The sequence below is a fragment of the Ailuropoda melanoleuca genome, chromosome 13 (assembly GCF_002007445.2).
Source record: "Ailuropoda melanoleuca isolate Jingjing chromosome 13, ASM200744v2, whole genome shotgun sequence".
NCBI lineage: Eukaryota > Metazoa > Chordata > Mammalia > Carnivora > Ursidae > Ailuropoda > Ailuropoda melanoleuca.
In genome coordinates this window covers 5520555-5546008 of record NC_048230.1, presented here as the reverse complement: position 1 = coordinate 5546008, position 25454 = coordinate 5520555, and the positions used below count along the sequence as shown (strand labels likewise).

The 25454-nt window shown below is 53.9% G+C and overlaps 1 protein-coding gene across 5 annotated transcripts in view; it reads left to right on the top strand.

The window, feature by feature from the left end:
- Positions 1 to 25454, top strand: part of KSR1 (kinase suppressor of ras 1) — a 149315-nt gene that overhangs the window by 80818 nt on the left and 43043 nt on the right. For all 5 annotated transcript variants that reach the window (XR_004619929.1, XM_019803315.2, XM_034641848.1 and 2 more), the window contains exon 3: positions 22927 to 23077. Coding sequence is in view for 4 of the 5 variants with exons in the window: in XM_019803315.2 (XP_019658874.2) it covers positions 22927 to 23077 (151 nt within the window). In the remaining variant the exon portion in view is untranslated. The remainder of the gene's footprint in view (positions 1 to 22926; positions 23078 to 25454) is intronic.

The following is a 25454-nucleotide window of genomic DNA, read 5'->3' as shown; positions in this document are numbered from 1 at the left end:
CCGGCAGTTACAAAGCTGGCAGGAAGCGGAGCCTGGGTGGCTCAGGGGTTAAGCGTCTGCCTTTGGCTCAGGTCATGATCCTAGGGTCCGAGGATCGAGCCCCGGGTCGGGCTCCCTGCTCAGTGGGAAGCCTGCTTCTCCCTCTCCCATTCCCCCTGCTTGTGTTCCCTCCTTCTCTCTGTCAAATAAATAAATACAATCTTAAAAAAAAAAAAAAAAAGCAAAGCTGGCAGGAAGGAGCTGGTCTTTGTGAAGGTCGAGGGAGCCTGCCCTGTGAGATGGAGTTTCCTGGGGCATTGTTAACACTTATACACGCACACGTGTACGGGGGGCCACGTCTCCCCATCCACCTGTCTAACAGCCTTCTGCCACCCAGGAAGGAGATCTCAACATGTAATGGTTGTCTGTGGTGACGTGTTTAAAATCATGGACTTGGGAGCTAGGGAGAGTTGAGTGGTCCCCCCTGCCCCCCAGCCAACCCAGCCTCTACCCCGCCCCTCCCTTAGTCTCAGAGACGGAAAGCAGCCTCTCCTCACAGCTGTGTCTGTAGCTTGCAGTGGAGGGTGCCGGGGCCTCACAGACGTAGTGACTTGCCCAGTGTCTCACTAGCGTCATCCCTAACTTGACAGACGAGAACCACAGGTTCAGAGCAGGGCTCTGTGATGGTCCAGAGCTGGTAACAGGGACGCTCTTGAGGTTCAGACCCAGGTCTGCTGGGCTCCAGACTGTGCGTTCTAACTTCTTTCGAGGGCCCGAGCCACCTCTGGTGGATGGCTTAGCTGCTCAAGGCCTTTCCTTGGATCTGCAGAGATCTGGAGTGTGCCGGACACCTAGTTCCACCAAGGTCCGTCTGTGAGAGAGGAGCCAGGTGTGCCCATCGCAGAAGCTGGGACCACGGAGGCTGGCTGCAGGGGAGTGTAGGCCCCTGGAGAGCCCCGTGGGGGCAGCTGGGACAGGGGTCTTCCAGCCAGGCCCAGAGGCATAGCAGATACTGAGCCAGGTGGTGTTTGAGTCATGCGGTCGGGAGTGAGGTATCGGTGCTGGCGGTAAGTGAGGGGTCAGGCAGGTGGGATGGCCCAAGAGCCGGATGGGGTTTGGGAACCAGGCTGCTACCCAGCCCGGGGCCCTGGGGTAGACACAGAGCAGAGAGCTCGGTGGGAATGATGGGGTCAGGGTGAAAGAGTAGGAGTGTCTCCAGCTGCCCAGGGACCTCCCCGGTGACCTGGAGATCATGAGGCGGCTCAGAAATGAGCATGTTTCAGGCCGAGCTGTTGTTCTTCCCCTTCCATTCACAGAGATACATTTTCTTCCCACCCCTGCCCATCTCAGAGAATGGTGACATCATCGACCCAGTTGCTCAAGCCACAACCCAAGAGGCCGTCCCTGAGTCTTCCTTTGCCCACCCTCACATGTGCAAGCCCTTTGCTAGCCCTGTGGGCTCCGCCCCCCCAGATCTGCAGACCTGTCCCCGCTCTCCCAGCACCAGCACCACCACAGTCAAGGCCAGCATACCTCTTGCCCGAACTCTTGCAGCAGCCCCTTAACTGTCTCCCTACTGTATCATTCCACTTCCACACAGCAGCCAGAGTGCCCACTAAGAAACATAAACTGGATCGTGTCATTTTCCAGTGCTTCCCATTTCTTTCCAAATAAATGCCAGATTCCTCACCCACTTGGGCCTCTGTTGGCCTCTCTGACCTCATCTCTCTCACTCTCCTCTTTGCTCGCTCTGGTCTGACCTTTGCACTCCCTTTTCCTCTCCCTGGAGTGCTTTCTCCTTGGACATCACTGTAGCATCAGGTCCATTGTCACCTCCTCTGAGCAGTCTTCCCTGATAACCTGATCTAAAGATCACTCCTATCCCTTGTTTTCTACCAGTGCGCGTCTTGCCTGATTTTTCTCGATGACACCGACCACTTCCTGAAGTGTATCTAACTTATTTGTTGTATGTGGTCTGTCTGCTGGCTCCCACTGGAAACCTCCCATATGGAATAACTCCATAACAACCCATCGAGTGCTGGGCTTGTTGTGACAGTCGCGAGGGAGGAGGGGTGAATCTCATCGTTTCGTGGTGGATGTCCCAGGAGTCGAGGGTTTGGTCCTGAGTGGGTGGTGACACAGGTTACTCCGAGGTCTGGCTTTTCATGCCCTGCAAGAGAAGCCACTTTAGATCATAGCCCCAAAGATTCATTCACCTCCCCAGCTCTGCTCAGCTCCTCACCAGTCGGCCTCTGGGAAGAGCCCTGAGAAAGTTGGTGCGCTTGGGAACGCTGGGACAAGCCAATGCCCCAAGGAGTCCTTGGGCCTGTTTGGCACTCCTTTTCTGACCATACCAACATGCCTCACTCATAAAGGGGCTGTGCTTCTGGGGAGCCCGACTAGCCCTTTGCTGTGAGGCCTCTGTAGTCTTGTTCCGGGCTGCGCCATGACCTCTGCGCCTCTTGTGCTCTGAAGCACTTGCGAGGGTCAATGGAGGCACAATAGTGGTCACTGGGGTGGAGGAGAGAAAATTCAGGCAATTTCCTCACCTTTCATCCTTGGCCGCTGTTACTCCTGAGTGAGAGACGCCTCACAGAGACTGCTAGAGGTTTGCACATAGGTGGCTCGAAATAGCCATCTGGGGAGTGCAAAGAAAGGGGAAGTCAAAGGAAGGCTGGGAGAGCAGGGGCTGGCTGGAGGCAGTTTTCTGGATCAAGAGGCTGTGGGAGTCGGCTCAAGGCCTAAGAAGGGCAGCAGGACAGAAGCTGGGCCCTGGTCTGCCTCCCACTCCCTTTCTGGTTCCAAAGCTCACTCATGGGCATGCTCAGTAGGAGTTTGGAGGAACTGAGGCCAAGGGGGTGGGAGCAGGACGGGGGTGGGCCAGCAGCTTTCTGCATGGGTTTTAAGAATCCCAAGGAATCATTGGCTGGGTATTCGTATGTCTTCCCCAAACTCTCCAGACCCTTTCTCTCAAGATTATTGTTTCTTCCCCTTAAATCTCAGGTTGGTTCTTAGCCCCGGGCCAGAGTATGCTGAACGTTAGAAAGAAGGGCTGTTTCCATTAGTAACCCCTGCCCCTGCTGATCAGGGAGGGGGCTGCCTCCACGTGGCTTTGCTTCTAGAGTCTCTCCTTGTACCTGTGTGGGGAGCACAGCGATGGGGGCCCGGAGTTAGAGCAGCTCCCTGGCACAGGCTTCAGGGTGGGTCCCGGGGGTATGGGTCTGAGTGTTGGACTCTGACGCCCACCCTACCCTGCTCACCCTCGGCCCTGATGGGTCTTCTGTCCGCTTGTAGCTGGAATTGGTTCTGACACTTCCACCCGTCAAAGATTGGTGCAAAGCTCAGAAACCAAAGCTCCAAACAGCATAAAAACCCATGCTTTGCTAAAAACAAAAAACAAAACAAACATGACCTCAGAGATAGAACCCTTTAGCTTCTGAATGTCATCTGAACGTTGCTTATTTTCTTAAATAAACATTTGATTTTGGAATTGTTTTAGTTTTACAGGAAAACTGCAGTGGTTGTACAAAGTTCCTGTAGACGGCCTTCACCCAGATCCCCCCGTCGTTAACATCAGACGTTACCGTAGTACGTCTGTCAGAACGGAGAACACAGTGTTGGTACATCACTGTGAACTAAATTCCAGACTCTCTTTGGATTTCACCAGTTTTTCCATTAGTGGCTTCTTTCGGTTCTAGGAGCCAATCCAGGATAGCACATTGTTCTTATTTACATACACATTTGTTTCCTTTTTATTTTTGTTTTTTATAGTTGCTAAAATGGGCTCGTACAGTATTTTTTAAGTCTTAATCTCATCTCTGTGTTAGTCATACAAATCCATCTCATTCCTCTCTCATGGTAGACTAGTTAAGAGGGAAGATTTCCTCAAGCCAGCTTAGCAATGACTGTGTGAGGGGCTCCCATCTGCACACGTGGAGGCACACGCAGAAGGCTTCAGCCTGTGCCCCAAGAGTCGGCGTGCCCAGCTGCACGGCGCCTGGCCTATGGGAAGCCCTTGGCAAATACTTGCTGAGTGAGGGAGTGACTGAGGAATGAATGAAAGTCATCACAGGATGAAGGCTGGAGATGGAGACTTTAAAACAGGGTTCTATCTATGTTTTCCTTTTTTTTTTTTTTTTTTTTTTTTTTTTGCTGTGGTTGGATTGTTGGAGAAGGGATCTGAATCATGAAGTCTGGCAGTTTTCTTTGCTGAGCCATCCGTGCTGAAGGGCCCCAGCACTGGCGTAGCCCATGGTGGTGGGAGCTGCCCCTTCTGGCCTCTGCGTTTTCTGTTTATCTTGACCCTTCCGGGAAATAGTGCCTTTCTGCTGCTTGAAGAGAGGGGTTGGATGTGGAAGTGGCCCCAGGCTAGTAGTGGCCTTTCCTGGTTTCTGGTGTGGATGAAGGGCCTCTGTTCTCCTCCTTTCCTTTCTGAGTTAGGTCTCAGACCCCTACAGCTCCAGACCCCAGTGGTGGGTGCTTCTGATATACATGACCTTTCATTTCTTTCTTTCTTTCTTTTTTTAAGATTTTATTTATTTTTTTGACAGAGAGAGACAGCGAGAGAGGGAACACAAGCAGGGGGAGTGGGAGAGGGAGAAGCAGGCTTCCCACCGAACAGGGAGCCCAATGCGGGGCTTGATCCCAGAACGCTGGGATCACGACCTGAGTCGAAGGCAGACGCTTAATGGCTGAGCCACCCAGGCGCCCCAGGAGCTTTGATTTCTAACTCCGTTGGAGACAGACAGCTCGGAGATGCCTTTGTCTGTTTGCCCCAAAGCATCAGATCTCCATCTAGAGCGACGCTGTCCAGTAGAAGTTTCGGAGACAATAGCAGCATTCTGTACTTCCCTACCCAACATGGTAGCCCCCAACCACACATGGCCACGGAGCGCTTGAAATGTGATGAGTGCGATGGGGAAGCCAACATTTAAATTTTGTTTTATTGTCATGAATTTTCACTTAAAGAGACATATGGCCCTCGCTGTATTGGGCAGTGCACAGGAGCCTGCCCTGGCGGGACCCTGTGCTCACAGCTGGAAACACTCCCTCCGCCCCAGGAGCTCCCAGGCTGCAGTGAGACTGGCTGAGAGTTGACACCAGGCGCCCTGACAGAAGGCAGCGTGGGGTCTAGGGGAGCGAGCCGGCAAAGCCTACCCTGGGAGGTCGGAGAAGGACCAACAGCAGGGAGGGCTTCCTCCAGAGCTGGGAGCTAGGCTGGCAGGAAGGGCAAGAGGGCGGGAACCGTAGCAGCGGAGCCCCTGAGGGCTGAGAGCGCTGGTCGGGCATCCAGGAAGTGCTTGCAAAGGGCTTGGCCTGGGAAGGGACTGGCGAGCAAACGGTCAGTTCATGGACATCTTCGCGTGGGGGGATTTATCTGGAGACCAGTGCAGTGCCTGCGTGTGCACGAGAGGGGAGAGAGAGCATTAGAATTGTTTTCGGGGGCGCCTGGGTGGCGCAGTCGTTGGGCGTCTGCCTTCGGCTCGGGGCGTGGTCCCGACGTTCCAGGATCGGGCCCCGCATCAGGCTCCTCCGCTGGGAAGCTTGCTTCTTCCTCTCCCACTCCCCCTGCTTGTGTTCCCCCTCTCGCTGGCTGTCTCTCTGTCAAATAAATAAAATCTTTAAAAAAAAAAAAAAAGAATTGTTTTCGGGAAGCTAAAACCCCTGCCGGCGAGGAGCCTGGGTTCATCATGAGGACAGTGAAAGGTGAGACCGCGCTGGTGTGGGAACACGGGGCACCTCGTGGACGGGGGCCCTTGGGCCTGGCACCGCGCAGGACAGTGATTTGGAGGCAGGGAGGGTGCCTTCGCTCTCCCCAGACACCTAGAGTCACACACTGTGGCTCTTTCCACCCTCACCCCCCAGATCTTCACAGGTTAAAAGTCGCAGCTGGGGGGAAGTGATTTCAGAGCCTGCTGGCGTGGAGCCATTTTGCTTTCCTTAGCAATTTCCCTGCTGGAAGTTGCTAGAGGAAGTGGTGAGTGCTGGCTGGGATCAGCCCTAGCTGCAAGGGGTGGGTGCTGCAGAGGCCGGGATTCCAGGGCACGAGCCACAGGCCACAGGCCCCCCTGACGGAGCTCTTGGTGCTGGCATTTTCTGAACTGAAGATGCAGGCGGGTCCGGTAAGGGGTTTTTGTTAAGGCCCTGACGGGGCAGGTTTCTCTTTCCCCTTTCCTCTACTACCCTCGCACTCCCGTGTTTAAAACCAGGCCTCCTCTTGGGATGGGGAAGAGAGCTACCTGAGGTCTGCCACCGGCCTGGTTCCGCGTGGGCTGGGAGTGGCCCTGGCCCCGTGTGGGCTCTGGCGGGTGGGCTGTGTGAAGCCAGAGGCTGTGGAAGAGTGAGCCAGAAAAGTGAGCTGCTGTTTGGCTCCTGGGTTCAGCTTGAATGCACGTGAATCCTACTGCCCTTCCGCCCAGCCTGTGCTCCTGTCCATCTTCCTGTCATCCCCACCCTTTCCCCCGGGGAGCCAGAGGCCCCACTGTTCAGCGGCCTTGCTCTTGGCAGCTGGGAGCGGCGTCTGAGGGCAGCTCACGCTTTCACTGGGCTGTGTGGAGGGATCTGCGTCAGCTTGTGGGCCCCAGTGGCCCAGGGCTGCCCTGCGGCTGAGGATTGGAGGTGTCAGTACCAGCCCAGCGGGGTGGGGAGATGGAGGCCTGGGGGTGGGCTGGCGTGCCTGTGTCACCCAACCAGTCAGGAGAAGAGCTGGAGGTGGGACATGGGAGGAAGGTGGCGTTTCGTGTATCCTGTTTAATCCTTATACCTTGGGGAGGGGGGGAGACACCTTGGTCCCCATTCTATAGCTGAGCAAACTGAGGTTCAGAGAAGTTGAGTGACATGTCAGTGTCACACAGTGAGCTGATAGCTGGGGCAGGATTCAAACTCAGGTCCCTGTGATTCCAAAGCCAGTCTCTCTTCCTGGACTTCACTTCTTTCTTAGATTAGGCCAGCCTAGGATCTCTGTGTGCAGTTTTATGATTGACTTGATCCTTTCTCTTTCTCTGTACCTCCCTCCTTCTCTCTCTCCCCCTCCCTCCTTCTCTCTCTCCCCCCTTCCTTCCTCCCTCTGTCCTTCCTCCTTCCCTTCCTCTCCTCCTCCCCTCTTTCCTTGCTATCCACTCATTCTACATCCATTGATCACTTACCCGGATTAATTACCGCTGGGGATTAACTGATGAACAAAATACAGGCTTCCCTGGGGGCTCATCGGGTGGTGGGATGTACACATCTACAAATAACCACCATGGAAATGGGCTGATGGGCCCCAAGGGAGGAAGGGTTGAGATGGAGCCCAACACAGAGCTGAGGGCCTTCCTGTGTTGTCTCCTGTCCACCCAGCCATGCACTCGTTCCGTGTATACTTAGCTCCTGTCATGTGCCAGGCCCTGTTCGAAGTGCTGCGCCTGAGTTCTGGTCCTTACTGAACTTGCATCTGTTCCTTCTCTCCAATCGACGAAGTGATTTATTTCCTGATTCTGAGCCAGAGTGCCCTCTTTTAAGCTTTGAGTATGAGGTTGCCCCTGGTTTCTAGAAATCTGAAAAAACCAGAGCATGACTGTTCTGGTCCGCCCTGAACCAGTTGGCAGGTATGAATGGTGAGCCCACCTCCTCAGTCCTCTGGACTTCTGGGCTGTCATGTCCAGTAAAAACCGACTAGACTGGGCCTGCCATGCGGGCAGGAATCTGGCTGTTCTGTTCACTGCTCTGTCCCTGCTGTCTGGCACATTGAAGATGTCTTTGTTGAATGAATGACTTCGGATCAGATCATCCAAAGAGTTTTGGTCCCTTGGGCTGAGGGGTCTCAGGAGCGTTCTCTGGGCTCATGAAGGTTGAATTGCAGGGGCTGCTGGGGGGTGGTTTGTGGGGGCTGCCGTGGGCGGGGTTCCTGAGCAGACGCTGCTGTCTTTGGCGAGAGGCCGGGTGGCATGGCTGTGTGCCTTTGCCCTGCTGTGGGATGACTTTGGCTAGTGTGCCTGAGCTGCCCCCAGGGCCACCCAGCTCCTGGGCTGTCAGTCTGTGTTTGGGGTCCCCTCCTCCGGGACTGGCCTCAAAGGCAAGATTGCTCTAGAACACACCTAACCAGCCAGATCGATCATTGGGATGTTCTTGTGTCAACACCACCCTGTTTTAATTACTGTAAACAAAAGCCCCTTCTCTTATTGCCCTTCTTTTAAAGGAAAATCAACATATGCATTTTGGTGGCTCAGTTCTCCTCTGTATACTTTTGGGCAGGTAGCAAGATTGGAAATAGACAGCCCAGAACCTGGTGTTGGGAGGCAGACAGAAACTTGATTTTGCCACTTGCTCAGGGACAAGTCCCTTCCCTCTCAGCCTGTTTACTCGTCTGTCAGTTCTCTGGCTAGAAACTGAGAGTCCCTTCTCATTCCTTCTGCTTCCTTACCTCCACATTTGATCAACTAGCAAAGCCTGCTGGTTTTATGTCCAGATATACATCCCAAACGCACCCATGTCTCTTTTTACTACTGCTCCCCTCCCTCTCCCCCCATCCCAGGCCTCGCTGGTACACGGACTTGTGCAGTAGCACCTGCATCACTCTCTCTATCTACTCTCGCCCATTCGTTCATTTCATCTTTCATAAGCCAAGAGTGATTTTTCTTAAAGGCCAAATCTGATCATCTCACTTTTCTGGGTACAGTCCTTCATCTAGTGTCTTGCCCTCAGCGTAAAATCCAAGCCCCTTCACCATTACCTGTGAGGCCCTGAAGTATTTGGCATCTGTCCCCTTCCACACTGTCTCCTGCCCCTCCTCACTCTTTGCCTTATGTTAGAACACGTCAGGTTTCCTGTCACAGCCCAGGGCCTTTGTATGTTCTGTTTCCTCTGCCTGGAAATTTCTGTACTCTCGTGGCTAGGATCTTTAGATGTCTGCCCTTCAGAGAGGCCACCCTGTCTAAAATTAGATGCCCCCCCATGTCTCAGCATGTGCTTTCCTTTTTAGCATTTATTCACAAATTTCAATTACATAGTTTTAGTTATTTTTTGTTTTGTATTCTGTGTTTCCTGTTCGGGTGTAAGCTCCCTAGAGAAAAGGACTACGTATTTTGTGTGCTGTTGTATCCCTAGCATGGGATAAAGTGTCTGGCGCACAGTGGGTGTTCAGTAGCTGTCCGTCGATGAGATGGATGAAGGGGAGGGATAAACAGATGGAGGAATTCATGGTACGAGGGCACATAGTAAGTACGTACGAAATACAAGCTATTATGTTCTCCTATTAGTTAGAATGTACCCGTAGCAAGTCCCAATGCCGACTGGCTTACACTAGACTTGTCAGCTTAAGTAATAGAAGTCCAGCGAGGTCTGGATGCAGAGGCTCAGAGGATGCTGTTAGAGTATACTTCCCAGCCAGCCCCAGTCCACGTGGCAGGCGCCAAGGACACCAGCAGCTAAGCCTCACCTTCTTCCTGCATCGTGGTGGTGCTTGCCCATGGAGAGCTTCTTCCCCTGGGACTGGAGCTGCAAAATCCCATGGAAGGCTCTGCATGGCCTGCCTTTGGTCACGTGTTATACCAGAGCCAAGCACAGGGCTTGGAAGATGAAAAACTCCAGTTAGCCCACACTGGGTCATGGCTCAGCCCTGGAGCAGCATGGCAGAGCGCGTGGGGACCTGAGGGGTCAGTACCACCTGCGCTCCTGGAGGGAAGACAGCCCTGCTGACGCAAGAAGAGACGTGCGTAAATGCTCGCACCCCCAGAGAGCAAGAGTGGTTATACTGCAGCTGCTGCGGTCCCCACCCTCACCAGGGGCTCTCCGTGGGGATGGTCACCTGGCTTTCTTCTGAGGGCCTCAGGGGTGACTGCTGTGCCCCATTTCCATCAGTGAGCAAGACTCTTGTGTCTGTGTGGGAGACAAAGGGCCTCAGGCTTGAGATGGTATGTGAGGTCTAGACCCTGGGGTGGGGCGGGGGGGGCAGCAGAGATCACATTTCTAGAATAGGATCAGTGAGCCTGTCCCCTCATTTTTTGTTTTTAATGACATTTCTCATTTTCTTCACTGTGAAGGTAATAAGTATTTTAGATTAAGAAATACAGAGAAGCAAAGGAAATGATTTACTTGTAATCCTTCACAGAGCTAATCATTGCTTCTTGGCTTTTTACTTTTCTTTTTTTCTTAATATCCAGTAATATACCTGGATATTCACTCTCAAAATCTGAAAAGTGTAGAAATGAAAACAGTCATTGTACCATTTATGGTTGGTTTACCCCATAATCTTACTACTCTGAGGAAATGCTATAAACATTTTGGTGCATTTCCTTCCAGTCAGCCTTCATTGTTGGCTTTTCTTTTCTTTTTCCTTTTTTTTTAAATGAAGTTTATTCATGAACTTATGCTATAAATTTTTTTCTTTTTTAAGATTGTTTTATTTTTAAGTAATCCCACTACCCAGCATGGAGCTCGAACCCACAACCCTGACACATAGAGTCGCACGCTCCACTGACTGAGCCAGCCAGGCGCCCTGTGCTCTAATTCTTCAGTGAGTGTTCCCAGCGTGCCTGATGCTGAGCTATGAGCTTTACATGGAGTGTCTCTCATTCAGCCCTCCCAATAACCTTAGGAGATGATGTCTCAGTCCATCTGGGCTGCTATAACAAAGCATAGACTGGGGGCTTATAAGCACCAGAAATTTATTTCTCATAGTTCTGGAGGCTGGGAAGTCCAAGATCAAGGTGCCTGCAGATTCAGTGTCTGGTGAGAACCCACTTCCTGATTCATAGCCCGTGGTCTCTCTGCTTTGTCTTCATGTGGTGGGAGGGGCCAGGCAGCTCTCTGGGATCTTTTATATAAGGGCACTAATCCTATCCTGAGGGGTCCACCCCCCAATACCATCACCCTGGGGATTAAGTTCTGTGGTGGGGGCATGCATATTTTGTCGCTAGCAGGAGGCAATGCTTTTATGACCAATATGCAACTAAGCCAGAGAAACTGATGGTGTCGCTTGAGGTCACCTAGATGGTACATGGTGCAGCCAGGATTCCTACCCAGGATATCTGGCTCCACACCAGGGGTGACAAAATCCACACAGACAGACAGACAGACAGACACACACACACACACACACACATTTTAAATTCTCATAGATAGAACCATGTGGTACCTTCCCTCTGTGATGCCTGAACATTTTTCCTTTTTCAAAAAAAATTTTTTTTAAAAAAGATTTTATTTATTTATTCATTCAACAGAGATAGAGACAGCCAGCGAGAGAGGGAACACAAGCAGGGGGAGTGGGAGAGGAAGAAGCAGGCTCATAGCGGAAGAGCTCTGATGTGGGGCTTGATCCCAGAACGCCGGGATCACGCCCTGAGCCGAAGGCAGACGCTTAACCGCTGTGCCACCCAGGCGCCCCCCTTTTTCAAAATTTTATTTCGAAGCAACATTTCCTAAATCTAATCACAAATGTACATTTCAGGAAAATTTGAAAATAAAAAAATAGAAAAGAAAACAAAATCTCCCACAACTCCACCAGCCATTATTAGCCAGCCCCTTAACTTCTTTTACATTTTTCCCCCATGTACAGTGAGTAAAGTTCACGGTTTTCAGTGTATGGTTCTAAGAGCTTTGACAGCCGAGCCTCATTTTTAATGGTTCTCTTGTGTGCCATCTAGGGCATCTGCTGTGTTGTGGTGCAAACCAGCCAGCCCCAAATGTGTGAGAGCTCCAGGAGGGTTGGGGTAGTTGGAGTTCATGTGGGGGTGGGGGTTCCCCAGATGATTCACAGGGAGGAGGGAGATGATCGTGTTCCTTGGTGACTCAGGTCAGACTTTCTGGAGGTGAGCAGCGAGGCAGAGATCACCTCTCTGTCCAGGGCCTGGTATCCCGGGATCCTGGGTGCATGGGTCCCCAGGTTCCCAAGTCCCCAGGTTCCCAAGTCCCCAGGCCCCTGTAGCGAGGCCCCCCAGAGCCTGAGTGTCTCACAACCAGCACCTGCTCTGGGAGGTATGTGCTGACTCCCCAGCTCCCAGGCACAAACTATTTTTGGCTACAGTGACTGTTCACTACAGCCATGAAAACAGAAACTCCTCTCCCTGCCTTGTCCTTCTCTGAGACGCTGCGCCCAGGGCTGCGGCTGCCGGGGACCCTGGGCCTGGGCCCCTCACCATGCATTGCCTGTGGAGCTGGGTGATGGCCAAGGCTGTAAGGGGCACGGGGACCCCACCACCTGTGGTCCTGCAAGAAACAAGAAGCCTGGACCAGCCCAGGCTGGAGGGTTGCAAGGTAGGCACTGGGGTCCGGGATCAGGTGGCCCTTCTGTGAGTCCCCAGAGCGGGTACATTTGGCTGGGCTCTGAGTTCTTGGGTTGCTCACTGTCTGTAGAGCATGTCTGGGGAGATCGCGATTGTGATTTCCATTTCTTTGTTTCATTCCCTGACTGTCTTGTGGTACAGCAGCTGGGGAACCGTCAGGATCTTACCGAAATAGATCTTTCCCATCCTTCTGGTACACGGATGACTTTTGGCTTGTCCACAGTTTGGGTTTGAACAGAGTACGTAGTTGTTCTGAGCCTGCTCCTTCTGCAGGGAACTTAAGCAACTGAAGTTGTACAGGCAGCCCCAGCCCCACCTGGCAGAGCCTCTGGTCTCCCAGGCCAGCAAGGCCAAAGGGTGTAGAGACTGTGAGTGCTGTCTTTGGAGTTACACGGACCAGGGTCCAGTCTGGGCTCCGGCGCTCCCTGGCTGCGTCTTAAGTGAGTAACTCCATCTCTCTAAGCCTCACTTTCCTTCGCTACCAAGCAACTATACGCAGGCCATTTCACGAGCAGCGACAGTACCGGTAGTGGTTATTTTTATGACAAGACTGTTTGTGGAAAGAGGAAGCATGCAGAGAAGCTGAGTAAGAATCCGTGTGCCTCGGCCCAGGGCAGGTCCCAGGCCGTGTCACAGGACCTGGGTGTTTGGGAGTAGTTGGTGATGTGGGGTTTGCTGCTGCTTATCGAAAAGAAGGAAAGCATGCACTGCCGTCCGTGGGCGTGGGTAGAGGTGGATAAGAACATGGAGCTGAGAATTTCTACCCACTTGCTATCTTTTAAGCCCCCAAGACGTAAGGGACTTCAGGCTCTGGGTGAGGCCATGAACCCAGAAGCCCATTGCTTCTGGATTCCGTAGGGCTCTGGGCCCGTGAGGCAAGCAGCCTGGCCTGGCATCCCTCAGGCTAGCATCTTTGGTGGTGATTCTCAGGGTAGTCCTTACCCTTTTGGCTCACCTCTTAGAGCAGCTCAGAGAATCTGGCAGGAATGAAACCTTTACATCTGGGTGAGGAATGCCCATAGGGAACAACAGTGAGTGCTCGCAGGGGCCCAGGATAGCCAGTGTCCACACTGGCAGGGGTGTTGGGAAATCTGGGCCGTGGTCTTGGTGCTGTTGTTCAGGGTGACCCAGGCAGGTCCCCTCCCTTCTGTGGTCCTCCGTTTTATCCTCCATAAAATGAGTGTTGGACTACATTGTCTCTAAGGTCCCTTTTAAACTTTGCCCTTTGACCTTAGCAGAGGAAGGATTTCCCCTCTCCTCAACCTCATGACTATCCATTACGCCCTTTTACGCCCTCACACCTTGGTGGCACCAGCAATGGCCTCCTTGACTTGAGTCTTGGCGGTCCACTTGGGCTCCACTGGGTTCCCATACTTTGAGGTCCATTGTTGCTGTGGGGCCGGAGTTGTTTACAGGGTTTCTGGAAAACTACAGAGATCTCCTGAAAGATCTTGGTCTCCTGGTTGGGTGCCCGTGGGGTAGCGTGGAAACAATGTGGCCCCTGTTTTCAGGTCTCCGGCCTGGTTCTCAGGTCTCCGGACTGGGCTCACTTTCTGTGGCCCAGTGTATCCCCCACCCAGACAGATAGACAAACAACCCCAAAGGACAGACTGCATAACTGTGCGTTAGCACGTGCCCCTCTGGTAGATTTGGCTCTTGGCCCCAAATTGGGACCAGGCGTGTGCCAGGGCCCTAAGCAAAGCTGCCGTGGCCTGAGGCCTGTTTGCCAGTCTGGGTGCGCTCTGGTGCAGTGGGCCTCGCTGGCTGAACTCAGCTCCTGCCCTGCAGGTATGGAGGAGGAGGGAGTAGGAGATTGGTAGACCCACCTGGGAATCCTCTTTTTAATGGTGTGTTTGGATGGGAGAGCTGAAGGGGGCATCAGCCAGCAGTAAAGATGGCCGTAGGCATGGCCACACCCAAGAGCCCCTGTCCATGCCTTTGCCCTCAGGAGAGCTGGGGTTTCCTATGCGGAGATCCCTTTCAAACCAGACTCCACTCCCTGCACCCTCTGCGTGGAATTAGCAGGCATCCCAGTTTGCTAGGTACAGCCCTGGTTTAGGGCTGTTGTCCCCAGGCAGTTACGGCACCCCTTCTCCCCTCTGAGGTGTCCCTGTGGGGAGGGTCCCTCAGATACCCACTCTCACTCAGCAGCCTCTCCCCATGCAGCTGCTGGCCTGGCTTGCATCCCCACTGCCCCCCACTTGTCCTGCTCTCACCTGCTGTGTCAACCAGGGATGCCAGGGAGGGCCTACTGCTCTGGGGAAGCTGTGCCCACCCCCTGCCCTACTTGTGCAGGAAGGGACTTTCCTGTTTGCCAGTTCCCCAGAAGTCAAGCGTCACCCAAGGTTCGTGTCGCTCTCTGGCTGCTGGCAAACCCTCCCCCTGTCCCACTCTGACCCCAATCTTATCTTTGAATGTTCTCGTTTTTGTTTGTTTTAGAGTATTCCATTTCTGACTTGAGGTTTACTCTGGAGTCTAGTGGGCAATAGGGCTTTCCCCCCCATATCAGCAAGCATCCTGGGTGTAGAGAGCTGCTCCTGGAGAAGCCTGTGCGTCTCGTGTCTCCATTTGGGGAAGTAGCGCGTACCGAGGGGTAAGCGTGCAGCCGTGAAGCTGGGGTGTGTGTGTGTGTGTGTGTGTGTGTGTGTGTGTGTGTGTGTGTGTGTCTAACGCTGGGTGCGTCTGGCTGTTTTCAAACTGCAGCCTGGAGGAGCCATTTTGGGAATGTGTGTCGATGGTACAGAGGAAGGTGACAAAATGCAGGTGGCCCAGATGGCAGGTGTGGGCCTCCCTGGAAGCCTCTCCTCTGGGTCTCCTTCTGCACGTTGTGTGCTGTGCTGAGGGGCCAGGCGGGGACAAGACCTGCCAGCACAGAGGCAGGTGGAAAGGAAGGAGCAGTGAGGCGCAGGGCCACGAGGAGATGGAGCCCAACAGAGTTGTGTGTTTGCTGAGGGACTGGATGACCCCCCGGGATCAGGGGTTGCCAAACGGTGCCCCATGGGCCAAGTCCAGCCCACCACTGTTTTTTTGTATAGCCTTGTAAACGAAGAATGGTTTTCACATTTTTAACTGCTAGAAAAAAAAGAGAAGACTGTTGAATGACATGTGAGAATGATAGGACATTCAAGTTGCAGTGTCTGTACTTAAAGTTTTATTGGAATGCGGCCTCACCCATTTGTTGACATACTGCCTGGCTGTTTGGCGCTCTAACGACAGGGTCTCTGACGGAGACCATATGGCCTGCAAAGCTGAAGATAATTCCCTCTCTGTTCAGCTTGCCAATCCCTGTTCTGGGTCCCTCGGGGCTCACAGGAGATACAAGACAGGCTGTCCAGGAAGGGGGGGGTCCAGCGCCTGGGGTGACAGCACATGCCACCAGAAGCTGGAGATCTGGTGCCAGGCAGAGTTAGGAAGCACTGGTGTCCTCCAGAGGGCACGAGGAGAATGAAGGGCCTTGAAAAGGAATGTGGAGGAGAAGACCCTGGGAGGCCACCTGCGGGAGCTTTTAACCCCACAGCGAGAGCTCGACCTAGCTCGGTAGGGTGGGTAGGGCGGGATGTGGAGCCAGGGAAACCGGATGTGACTCGTGATGCCAAGTAAACTCTACCCTGGGCTGAAGAGCTCACTTGATAGAGTGTATCAGTGGGCGGCAGCGCAGGCTGGGCCAGCTGGCTGGGAATAGGAAGAGGTGGCCATGCCTCAGCCTTCCCAGTTGGGCTGTGTGGTCTTGGGCAAGTTACCTACCCTCTCTGAACCTTACCACCCATCTCAGGATGTTATGAGGACCGTAAGCACTGATCTCTAGTTCATCTAGCAGAGCACCTGGACCCTAGGAGAGGCATAATAAATGGCTCATCACTTGGCCTTTCTTGACCTCCTCCTCAGTTCCTCTCCTTTGACCTGCATCCGTCCACCTCCACACCTTTCCCCACCACTGCCCCATCTTTCTGAGGCTTTTAAGCCCAGACATACCAATGCGTAGGCCAGAGACAGCCACTCCCTGAAGATTCCAGCCTGGCTCCCCATTCTGTAAGCCCCCACCCTGTCCTGTGGGAGGGTGGGAGGGAGGCGGGCACAGACCTCTCCTGGGACATCTGGGAGCTTGGGCTAGGCTGGGGTTGAGTTCGGGGAGTGTGAGCCTTATGAGAAGACAGGCAGGGGTCAACCCCAGGGCGCAGCCCTGCCCTACCCCAGCCAGACCCGCCTTCTAAACCTGGGTACTCTCAGACGCTCCCTGCCCTGTGCTTCTTTAGCCCGACTTAAGGTCCTGCAGCCTGTCTTCTCTCATGGTCCCCACCCTGAGAAATTCTGATTTGATTGGTCTGAGGTGAAATGTGAGCGTCAGGACCCTTTTTAAAGAGCCCCCCACCCCGCCCCCGGGTAATTCCAGGGTGCAGCCAGGGTGGAGAGCCACTACTCTAATTCAGCCAAACCCACTCATTTTGCAAACGATGAAACCAGACTCCAAGAGAGGGGTAGGGACGGGCCCAAGGTGATGGGGGTCCCAGCGAGCTGGTCTGGCCCTTCCTTCACTATGGCTGGGAGGTGGTGGAGAGAAGCCTTCCAGAAAGTGGCTGGCTTCTCCTGGGAGAGGGGCTATTTCTCATTTCCCGGTGCTGAGAGAGGAGGAGGCTGGCCCCAGGACCAGTACCCAAGCCAGTACCCTGCGGACAAAGCTGTCTGGTGATCTCCACGGAAACCCCAGAAGGCTGCCCGATCCAGGCCCTCACTGCCCCTCCCCCCCCCACCCCGTGCCTCACAGAATTTCCAGCTGTTGTCACCCAAGTCTTGCTGTCCCTCTCCCTCAGCCCCAGCCATGGGCAGAGGGCAGAGAGGAACATCTGGGAAGTGTTGCCTTGCCAACTGGAAGCATGTAGGCTCCCCACCTGGGCTGCCAGAGAAACTCCCTTGCTCTTCCCCCTCTCTTTCCCCAGCTGCCCCCCTGGCCTCGGAGGGGTGTGTAGGGGTCTGCATCACCATCCACAGGGCTCTGAGGGTCCACCTCTGGCCTCTCTGGTGTGACCAGTCCCAGGGAAGCCTCTGTGGTGAAGGGTCCTGGCCCTTCGTTAATCCACAGCCAGGGAGGTGGGGCTTGGGCGGGGGGTGCCCCTGCACCCACACACCAGAAATCTGGGTTCTGCAAACGGACCCGGAGAGCCAGCAGCACTGACCCATCCTGCGCTCTCGGACCAGAAGGCTAACTAGAAACATAACGTGTGGGTTTGCTTCTTGGCCTTCCTTTACCCCAGGCCTTCACCGGTATTCTGCCTGGAGCTGCCCCAGGTATTGTACGTGGCCCACAAACAGGCATTGGAGCCCCTGGCATTTCTAGACTTCTGACTGACCATGGCGAGTGCGGACAACTGTCCGTGTCCGCCGGCACAGGTTTCTAAGTATAGATCCCAGGCAGCCCCGTGGCTGCTGGTAAGTCCCAGCATGCCATCTGATACTCATCTTGGCCCCTGGCGTGACCTGCTGCCAGTTGCTGAGGGGAGGGGATAGCTGTGTTTGGCCCGGCCCGGCCCCGCCTCCTGCTCTAGAGAACAGAACCAGCAGGTGAATTACCGTAGACTGGGAGTGACCTCAGCCCTCCCCCAACCCTGCTGTCTAATGGTCATCGCGTCACCTACCAGAGGACATAAACCGGGACTTGAAGGAACAGGCTGAGGCCAGGAGCCAGTGTCCTCCGGAGCTCTTGCTCTGTCCCAGGTTCTCGCTGCCCCACTTCTGTGCTCAGGTGTGAACCGGAGCCTTGCCGGAGCCAGAGCTTGGGGTTCCCTGCACTGCCCAGGGAGCGCTATCTTCCCTTCTTGGTTTCTAGTTCATGATTTATTTTTATTTTTATTTTATTTATTTATTTGACAGAGAGAGAGAGCCAGCGAGAGAGGGAACACAGGCAGGGGTAGTGGGAGAGGAAGAAGCAGGCTCCCAGCGGAGGAGCCTGATGTGGACCTCGATCCCAGGACTCCGGGATCACGCCCTGAGCCGAAGGCAGATGCTAACAACTGAGCCACCCAGGCGCCCCCATGATTTCTTTTTAAACAGGAGCTGGGATGGGGTGGGCAGGAATTCTCCTTGAAGCGGTGTGGACTGTCAGTCTTCATCCCCTCCGAGAGCCCCAGGGTCCGGGTCCTTGTCTTTGAGACAACTTGCCATCTTCCGCCTCCAGGGAGGTGGGAGGCCCTCCTGGGACCGTGGGGCCTCTCAGACTGGAGGGGGCTTCAAAGCAGCCTCGCCTGCCCGCTCTTTGGTGGGTGTGTGAGGTCACCTGCAGCTGTTGGTGAAACTCATTCCCTAATGTGCGTTCCGTTTAGAGATGATCCAGAGACGTTGCACGTGGTCTAAAAGAACTCCTAACTCAAACTTGGCTGTGCCTGTCGCGGTGGGTGGGCAGATCACGTCCGTGTATGAGGTTTGGGGGTGCCGAGTTGCGTAGGGCCACTGCTTGAAGAGACATCAGGGCCATTCGCAGGGCCTGCCCGGCCACTCACCCAGCCTGACCATTGTCTAGCTGGAGGTCCAGCCGAGAGCTGGGGGGATGCCTTTTCTTTGTGTACTGATTCCCCTGGTTCCAGCGTGCTTGCTCACCCTCACCCTCATGCACTTTCCCACCTTGACTGAGTTAACTTCAGGTCTGAAATCACCTGTAGACGTTGAAAGGCCAGGGCACTTTGTTTTCATGGTGGGGTCCCAGGGCCAGCGTGGACACCTCACTGAGAAGGCCTGTCCACCCGTGCTGTGTTGCCTACGGCATCTGTCGCTGGGCTGCCTTCCCTCCCCGCTTGCCCATGGAGATAAAGCTTTAGAAGTTGCTGATCAGACAGAACTTGGGTGTCACATCTTCATAGGGTCTCCTTGCTGGGGCTCCGTGTAACTCACAGATGTGGTTGTTGGTCTGCACAGTTTTGCAGTAGTTATTACCATTTGAAAATCAGCTACTTAATTTATTTATTTGAGAGGGGTTTAAACGTGAACAGGGGCAGAGGGGAGGGAGACTCCCCGCTAAGCAGGGAGCCTGATGTGGGGCTCGATCCCAGGACCCCAAGATCATGACCTGTGAGCTAAAGTGAGATGCTCAACTGACTGAGTCATGCAGGTGCCCCCAAATCAGCTATTTTAAAATAAAGATCCAGATTTTTTTTCCTTTTTTTTTCTTTTTTAGAGAGGGGGAAACAACTGGGGGAGGGGCAGAGGGAGGGACAGACTCTTAAGCAGGCTCCACGCCCAGCCCAGCACAGAGCCTGACTCAAGGCTCGATCTCACAACCCTGAGATCAAGACCTGAGCTGAAATCAAGAGCCAGAGGCCTAATCGACTGAGCCACCCAGGCGCCCCCAGATTTCTTTATAGTAAGATTTGGCAGCCCTCCCATTGCCTCCCCTCAGACCCCAACACTGAGCAAAGGCAGAGGGTGGGTTTCTGATTATAGCGTTGTCCTTGCTGCTGTTGGCTTTCTTGTTGTCCAGTGAAGAGGAGAAATGTCTTTATTACTTCTGTCTCGAATAAAAGATGGATCAAGAGGGCCACATCCCCCCTGGTCTCCTTTCTTCCCACGGCCTGGCCCTGAGGCTTGTGTATTGGAGACCCTTACTCTGCCAGGTAACTTGCTGACTGGCAGGTAGCTTTCTTGGCTACAGCTTTTAGGTTGAGTGGGGTGGTCCCTCTCCCCAGTTCGGTAATCCCACCCTGTAGGAGGGGGAGGGGTCAGGGAACGGAAGAGCCCTCGGAAATGATGACCATGACCGTGTGCTGGCATTCTCATGTCACGGGTGGACACGCACAGTTCACACCCCGGGAAGATAGGCTCGTCCTGGGAGAGGCAGGAGCAGCTCCGATTTTAAATGGGCCCCTGGATTGGCTCTTCTGCCCCAGTCCCCCCACCCGCCCTCCAGTTTTGTCTTGCCGGCCCCTGGTTTGAATTGGAGCATAAAGAGAGGGCAGAGGAGGAGGAGGAAGGTGGCCTTTGTTGCCTCTTTCCTGTGTGGTGGGCTGATCCACGAAACCTCATGGCAGTGGGAGACACTTTCCAGCTAATTTGAAACTTTAAGGGAATACCTTTTTTCTTCCTTTTTTTTTTTTTTAAAGGAATGGATTTGAACATATTCTTTCTCTCTCCTAGAGGGTTACTGCACTTTGATAAAGAACAAAGAATTTCCATTTCATAGTAATAGTTTTTTTCCCAGAAAGCAGGTGGAAATTAATTACTTTGCTTTGAAAAAAATTATTTCCCCTCAGGGTAGCTGTTGCGCCCCAAGGCTTTGCCAGGTTGAGGAATGATGGGGGTAGGGGGATAGTCGAAGGAGCTTGGGATCCCAGGAGCTTGGGATCCCACGCACGTGGGTCTGGCTGCTTGTTAGGTTGCCCTGCCTGAGGTCTCTGGCAGGTGCACCTCACTGCCTGTCTCTCCTTGCTGGGTGGTGCTGAGCCAAGAGTGTATACAAATTGTAGCCCTGGGTGCCTTGTCCTGGCAGATGGCTTGTCATAATAAACGTACTTACTATGTTTGAGACCTGGAAACTCGGTGTGGGTGGGGAGGAGAGGAATAGAAAGACCGAACGGAAGGAAGAAAATCCCTATTTGCATGGTAATTAGATTGGGGATTGGGTTTAGTAGGCTTGTTTCTGCATCTCTGTTCTGGAGAACTGCTGAGTCATCACAGGCTGGGGGAACCGCATGCTTGGTGAGCTCGGAGGACACTCCAGGGGAGGGTGGTGGGTCGTTTTGTGCCATTGTGTAAAGCTCCACGTCACTGCCATTCGTTCTTGACAATATTGCTAAATTGGTTTTCATAGTAGAGGGAGGGGAACAGATGTCAAAACTGCATTTTGATGAAGAGCGTCTCAGAGGCCAGTGAAGGAAGACACAGGGATTGAACAAAAGCTGCTGCCTGGGGACCTTTATCTGACTAGCCTCCTGTCTGTGCCGTTATCAGCGATTTCCTGTGACGCTCTTGTTTTATCATCTGGAAGGATTTCTGACAACCAGGGGTTTGTCCAGCCAATGATGAGCTGCTTGGTGCTTTTTTTGCGTCTGTTTTTCCAAATTTCAGTGTGAATCACTCTAAACAGCTATGGGATTCTTGTCCACAGCCCTGGAGATTGAAGAATATACGGACAAGGACACAAAGGTGCGGGGGTGGAGGTGGGATATGGCCAGACCCCAGGCCTCAGCCGCGGCCCCCACCACCAGCATCGCAAAAATGCCCAGACCATTGCTCTAAGCACTCACTGCGGGCATCTCCATCAGGTTCAGCTCAACACCTGTGCCTACGATTTACAGCAGCGTGAACTGATAATAACTCTTCTAAAAGAAAATTACACAGCTTGCTGACATCAGTGAAAATCCGCTTAGATTCTGAAGAACTGCAAGCTCTATGTGAATTGTTTGATGTGGGATGTCTGGCCTTTCCTGACATAGAAAATCTGGAAAATACAGAAAGGGGCCAAAGAAGAAGAGGAAGAAAAACCCTGATCCCCAATCCCACGCTCCCTTCCCGACCCCATCAGGTGGCTCTTGGAGCTTTCTCTGTGCTAGGCCATATGACAGTACTTTGCAGTGACTTGTTTTTTTTATGTCAGTTACCTGCAAATCACTTGAGGCCAGAAACGTGTCATCTTTCTGTGGGTCTGCTCCAGACTTGGTATCACATAAGGCTCAGAGCAGTCCGAGCCGGAGGGGTTTCCTTCCTCCCTGATGAGAAGAAAGAGCACAAGCTTTGAAGTCAGGCCTTGATTCAAATATTCATTCTCTGTATGAGTTTTCTCTTGCCGTCTAAGAAATAACCACAAACATAGCGGCTTAAAACATCCCCCGTTTCTCAGCTCACGGATCTGGAGGAGGAGAGCAGGATGGAGGGCTCAGGCCGGCTCAGCTGGCTTCCCCATGTAGGATCTCACCAGGCCCAAGACCTTAAGGTGTTAGCAAGGCCGGCCTCTTCCCTGGAGGCTCTGGGGAGAAGCCTCGTCTAGGTGCCTTGGGGTTGTTGGCAGAAGCCAGTTCCTTCTGGCTGTTGGTCTGAGGCTCCCTTTCCTTTGCTGGTCAGCCAGGGGCCACTCTCTCTCCTAGAAGCGCCCTGCGTCCCTTCTCATCTGGCCCCTCCGTCCTCAGGGTCCACATGGAGTCCTTGTCACACCCCAGTCTCTCCCTTCCTCTCTGCTACCTTGAACCCTTGAAAGGTTTTGACTGAGCAATAAGGCGCCTAGACAGTGCTTGGTGAGGGTTAATTCTTTTTAATCCTTCTCCTGTTAAGCCAGTTTTATTTGGAATCTGTCTTGTCTAATTCAGATAGAGCAAAATTGCAAAGGGCCCTCTTTATCTGAAGTTCTTGTCATTCTAAAAAGTTGTCATGATTCATCATTTTTCTGTGCAGAGGCATAAAAAGAAACAAGCGGGCAGCGTGCCCTCATCGTAACTTTGCTGTTTTTTCTGTCCTTCCCCCACCCCAGCCCTGAAGCTTTGGCGTCTCAACCTCAGCTGCTGTCTCTGGGAGCGCTGGGGGTGGGGGCGAGAGCCGGCTGCCTGTGTCCTCTGACAAGTGGTGGCCTCTGGTCCGGAGGCCGGCCTGCCAGCACCTGGCCCCTGCCACTCAGCGGGGAAGCCCAGCCCTGGCCACGGAGAGGATGAGGAGGGCGCCAGGGCCGGCCTGATTGCTCACCAGCTCTCCGCCTGTCCCTTCTGTGCTTCCTCAGGAGATCCTCAGCGAGCTCACGCTGGATGCCCTGCTGGACATGAACGAGGTCAAGGTGAAGGAGACGCTTCGGCGCTATGGGGCTAATGCCGAGGAGTGTGGCCGCCTGCAGTATGCCCTTGCCTGCCTGCGGAAAGTGACAGGTCTGGGAGGTAGGACCGGCCTCCCCAGTGCTGAGGCCAGCCCCATTGGCTCCCTGTCTCTCCACTTGGGCTTGAACACCAGCCTTCCCTCTCCAGGCCTGTCCTTGTTCTCTGGGGCCACTGACAGGGGTGGGGCAAGTGTGGCCCAGAGTTTCTGGGGCAGCTTGGAAAGGTCAGTCAGTGGCCTGACCTAAGATAGAGGGTTTGCACCCCAACTGTTCTGGCTAGGATGAACCCAGGGAAGCTTTTGCCGTCGTCAGAGACCCCAGACCGGTCCACTGGGTGGGCCCTGTGTGATTTCCCCTCTTTTGAGCACACCTGTTGGGCTCTGAACCCTCCCTCCGCTCCCTGCATTCCAGCCCCCTCCCCACCCCAGCTCACCCCCAGCCTGCTCCCTACCTGCTCCTGTCTCCATTGGCTGCTGGGCTGTGTGCTTGGAAGGCAGAAGCATGATGAGAGAAATGGTATGGTGTTTCAGCTGTGTGCTTGTACGCGGCCGCCCCNTCACCCCCAGCCTGCTCCCTACCTGCTCCTGTCTCCATTGGCTGCTGGGCTGTGTGCTTGGAAGGCAGAAGCGTGATGAGAGAAATGGTATGGTGTTTCAGCTGTGTGCTTGTACGCGGCCGCCCCAGGCAAAGTGTGTCATCCTGGCATTACGAAGAGTTCCTCGGGAATTATTTACAGGCCTTTTAAAATCTTGCCTTGGAAATGGCTTTAAATGCTGTGATTTAACGTTCCCACTACCACACTGAGAAGGCTTTACAGTGAGCCTAATGAACGGAGTTAGTCCCATTTTTAATGATCTGAGCCACCTGTCTTATTTCTGGCTGCCTGAGGCTTAAGGAAGCTACTGGGGTTTGTATTCTCCTTGATCACTCCCCTCCCCGCCCCGGAGGGGATTGGGCTAGATTTCTTCCTGGACCCCTTTGTCCCAATTCCTCTGAACACAGAGCCCAGTGTGGAGAGAGCTTCACTCAGTTCCGAAGACTTCGACCTGCCAGCCTCCCAGCAGGTGCCGAAGAATAAACATGAGAGAGACATAGTCTGCATTCTCATCCCCACATGTTACAGAGGAGACTGAGCCCAGAGAGGAGATAGGGCTTCGCTGAGGGCACACAGCAGTGGGTGGGAGAGCTGGGATTCCAGCCGCAGTCTTTGTGGGCGGCTAGCTTGTTTCCACGTTGTGGAAATTTAGAAGTACTTGCCACCCAAGCCGGGACCGGGTGGGTGACTCGTCAGCCCTCCCTCCTTATGCCTGAATTGTAAAGAATTGTGGAGGGGCCAGGAGTCGAGGGGGTGGTGACCTATTTGTGCTGGGTAGGTGACCGCTTATCATGGGTGCCAAGCTAGGGAGATCCCCAACTCCTTAAGTGCTAATTTATGAAGCCAGGCACTTGACGTGTGTGTGGCAGCACCTTTGTAAGTGGTGGTAGGGAGCGCCTCCTACAGCTAGGGCATCGGAGGCACTGGGGGAGTTGTCTGGGGTCCCACACCTGGCATGCCCCAGAGCTGGGTTTCTTCCTCCAAGGCTGCTTTTGTACTTTGCCCCGGAGGAGAGTCTTCTCCACATCCTTCTCATCTGGTCTCAGCTGCGGACCCCTACCTCCCCAAGAGGGTCCTGGCCATGCCTCACCCACATGGGTCTGCCCAGAGATGACCATACTTCCGGGGCACCTGCTGGGTTCTGCGATCGCCCTGCCTCTCAGGTCACGCGGTCAGAGTCTTTTTTGCAACTAACAGAGCTTGGTGAGAGTAGTCTAGTTGCCGTAAAGAGGGACCATGGAATCCATCTGCCTGGGCCCAGCACTCTTAGAGTCCGCGGGACCATGGTCTGTGACTTAACCCCACTGTGCCTCAGTTTCCTCATCTGTACAGTGGAGGTCTCTCATCGTATTGTTGTGAGGATGAAATGAATGACGGTCAAGTGCTTAGACCAGAGCCTGGTGTATACTAGTGCTGCTTTCAGTATTAGCCTTGTGGGGTCGTGGAGAATGTTGAACACATTTGCCTTGTGGCCCCTGGTCTTAAGAAAAGTGAGTGAAGGATGGTTCACTGTGCCAATGGCCGGTGAACACGGGAAATCATTTCTGCTGATGCTTCGTGTCCCTCATCCATAGCACACGTCTCTCATCACTCCCCAGCCCTCCCTGCTGAGCAACTCCGGACTCCTCGAGAGCCACTGCCGGTTACCTGGGGTTGTTGTGCGCATCAAGACCCATCTGCCATCCCTGGGCGGGCTCAAAGCAGCGGTGATTCAATGGGCAACGTGAAGCGTTTGGGACTCGTTTCCTCGGGTGGCAGATCTGTGCATGGGTCACGGAACTCGCTCTTCCATCCCCTCAGTGAGAGACAGCCAGAGCCTCCGGGAGGCCAGTCTCTAAGTTCC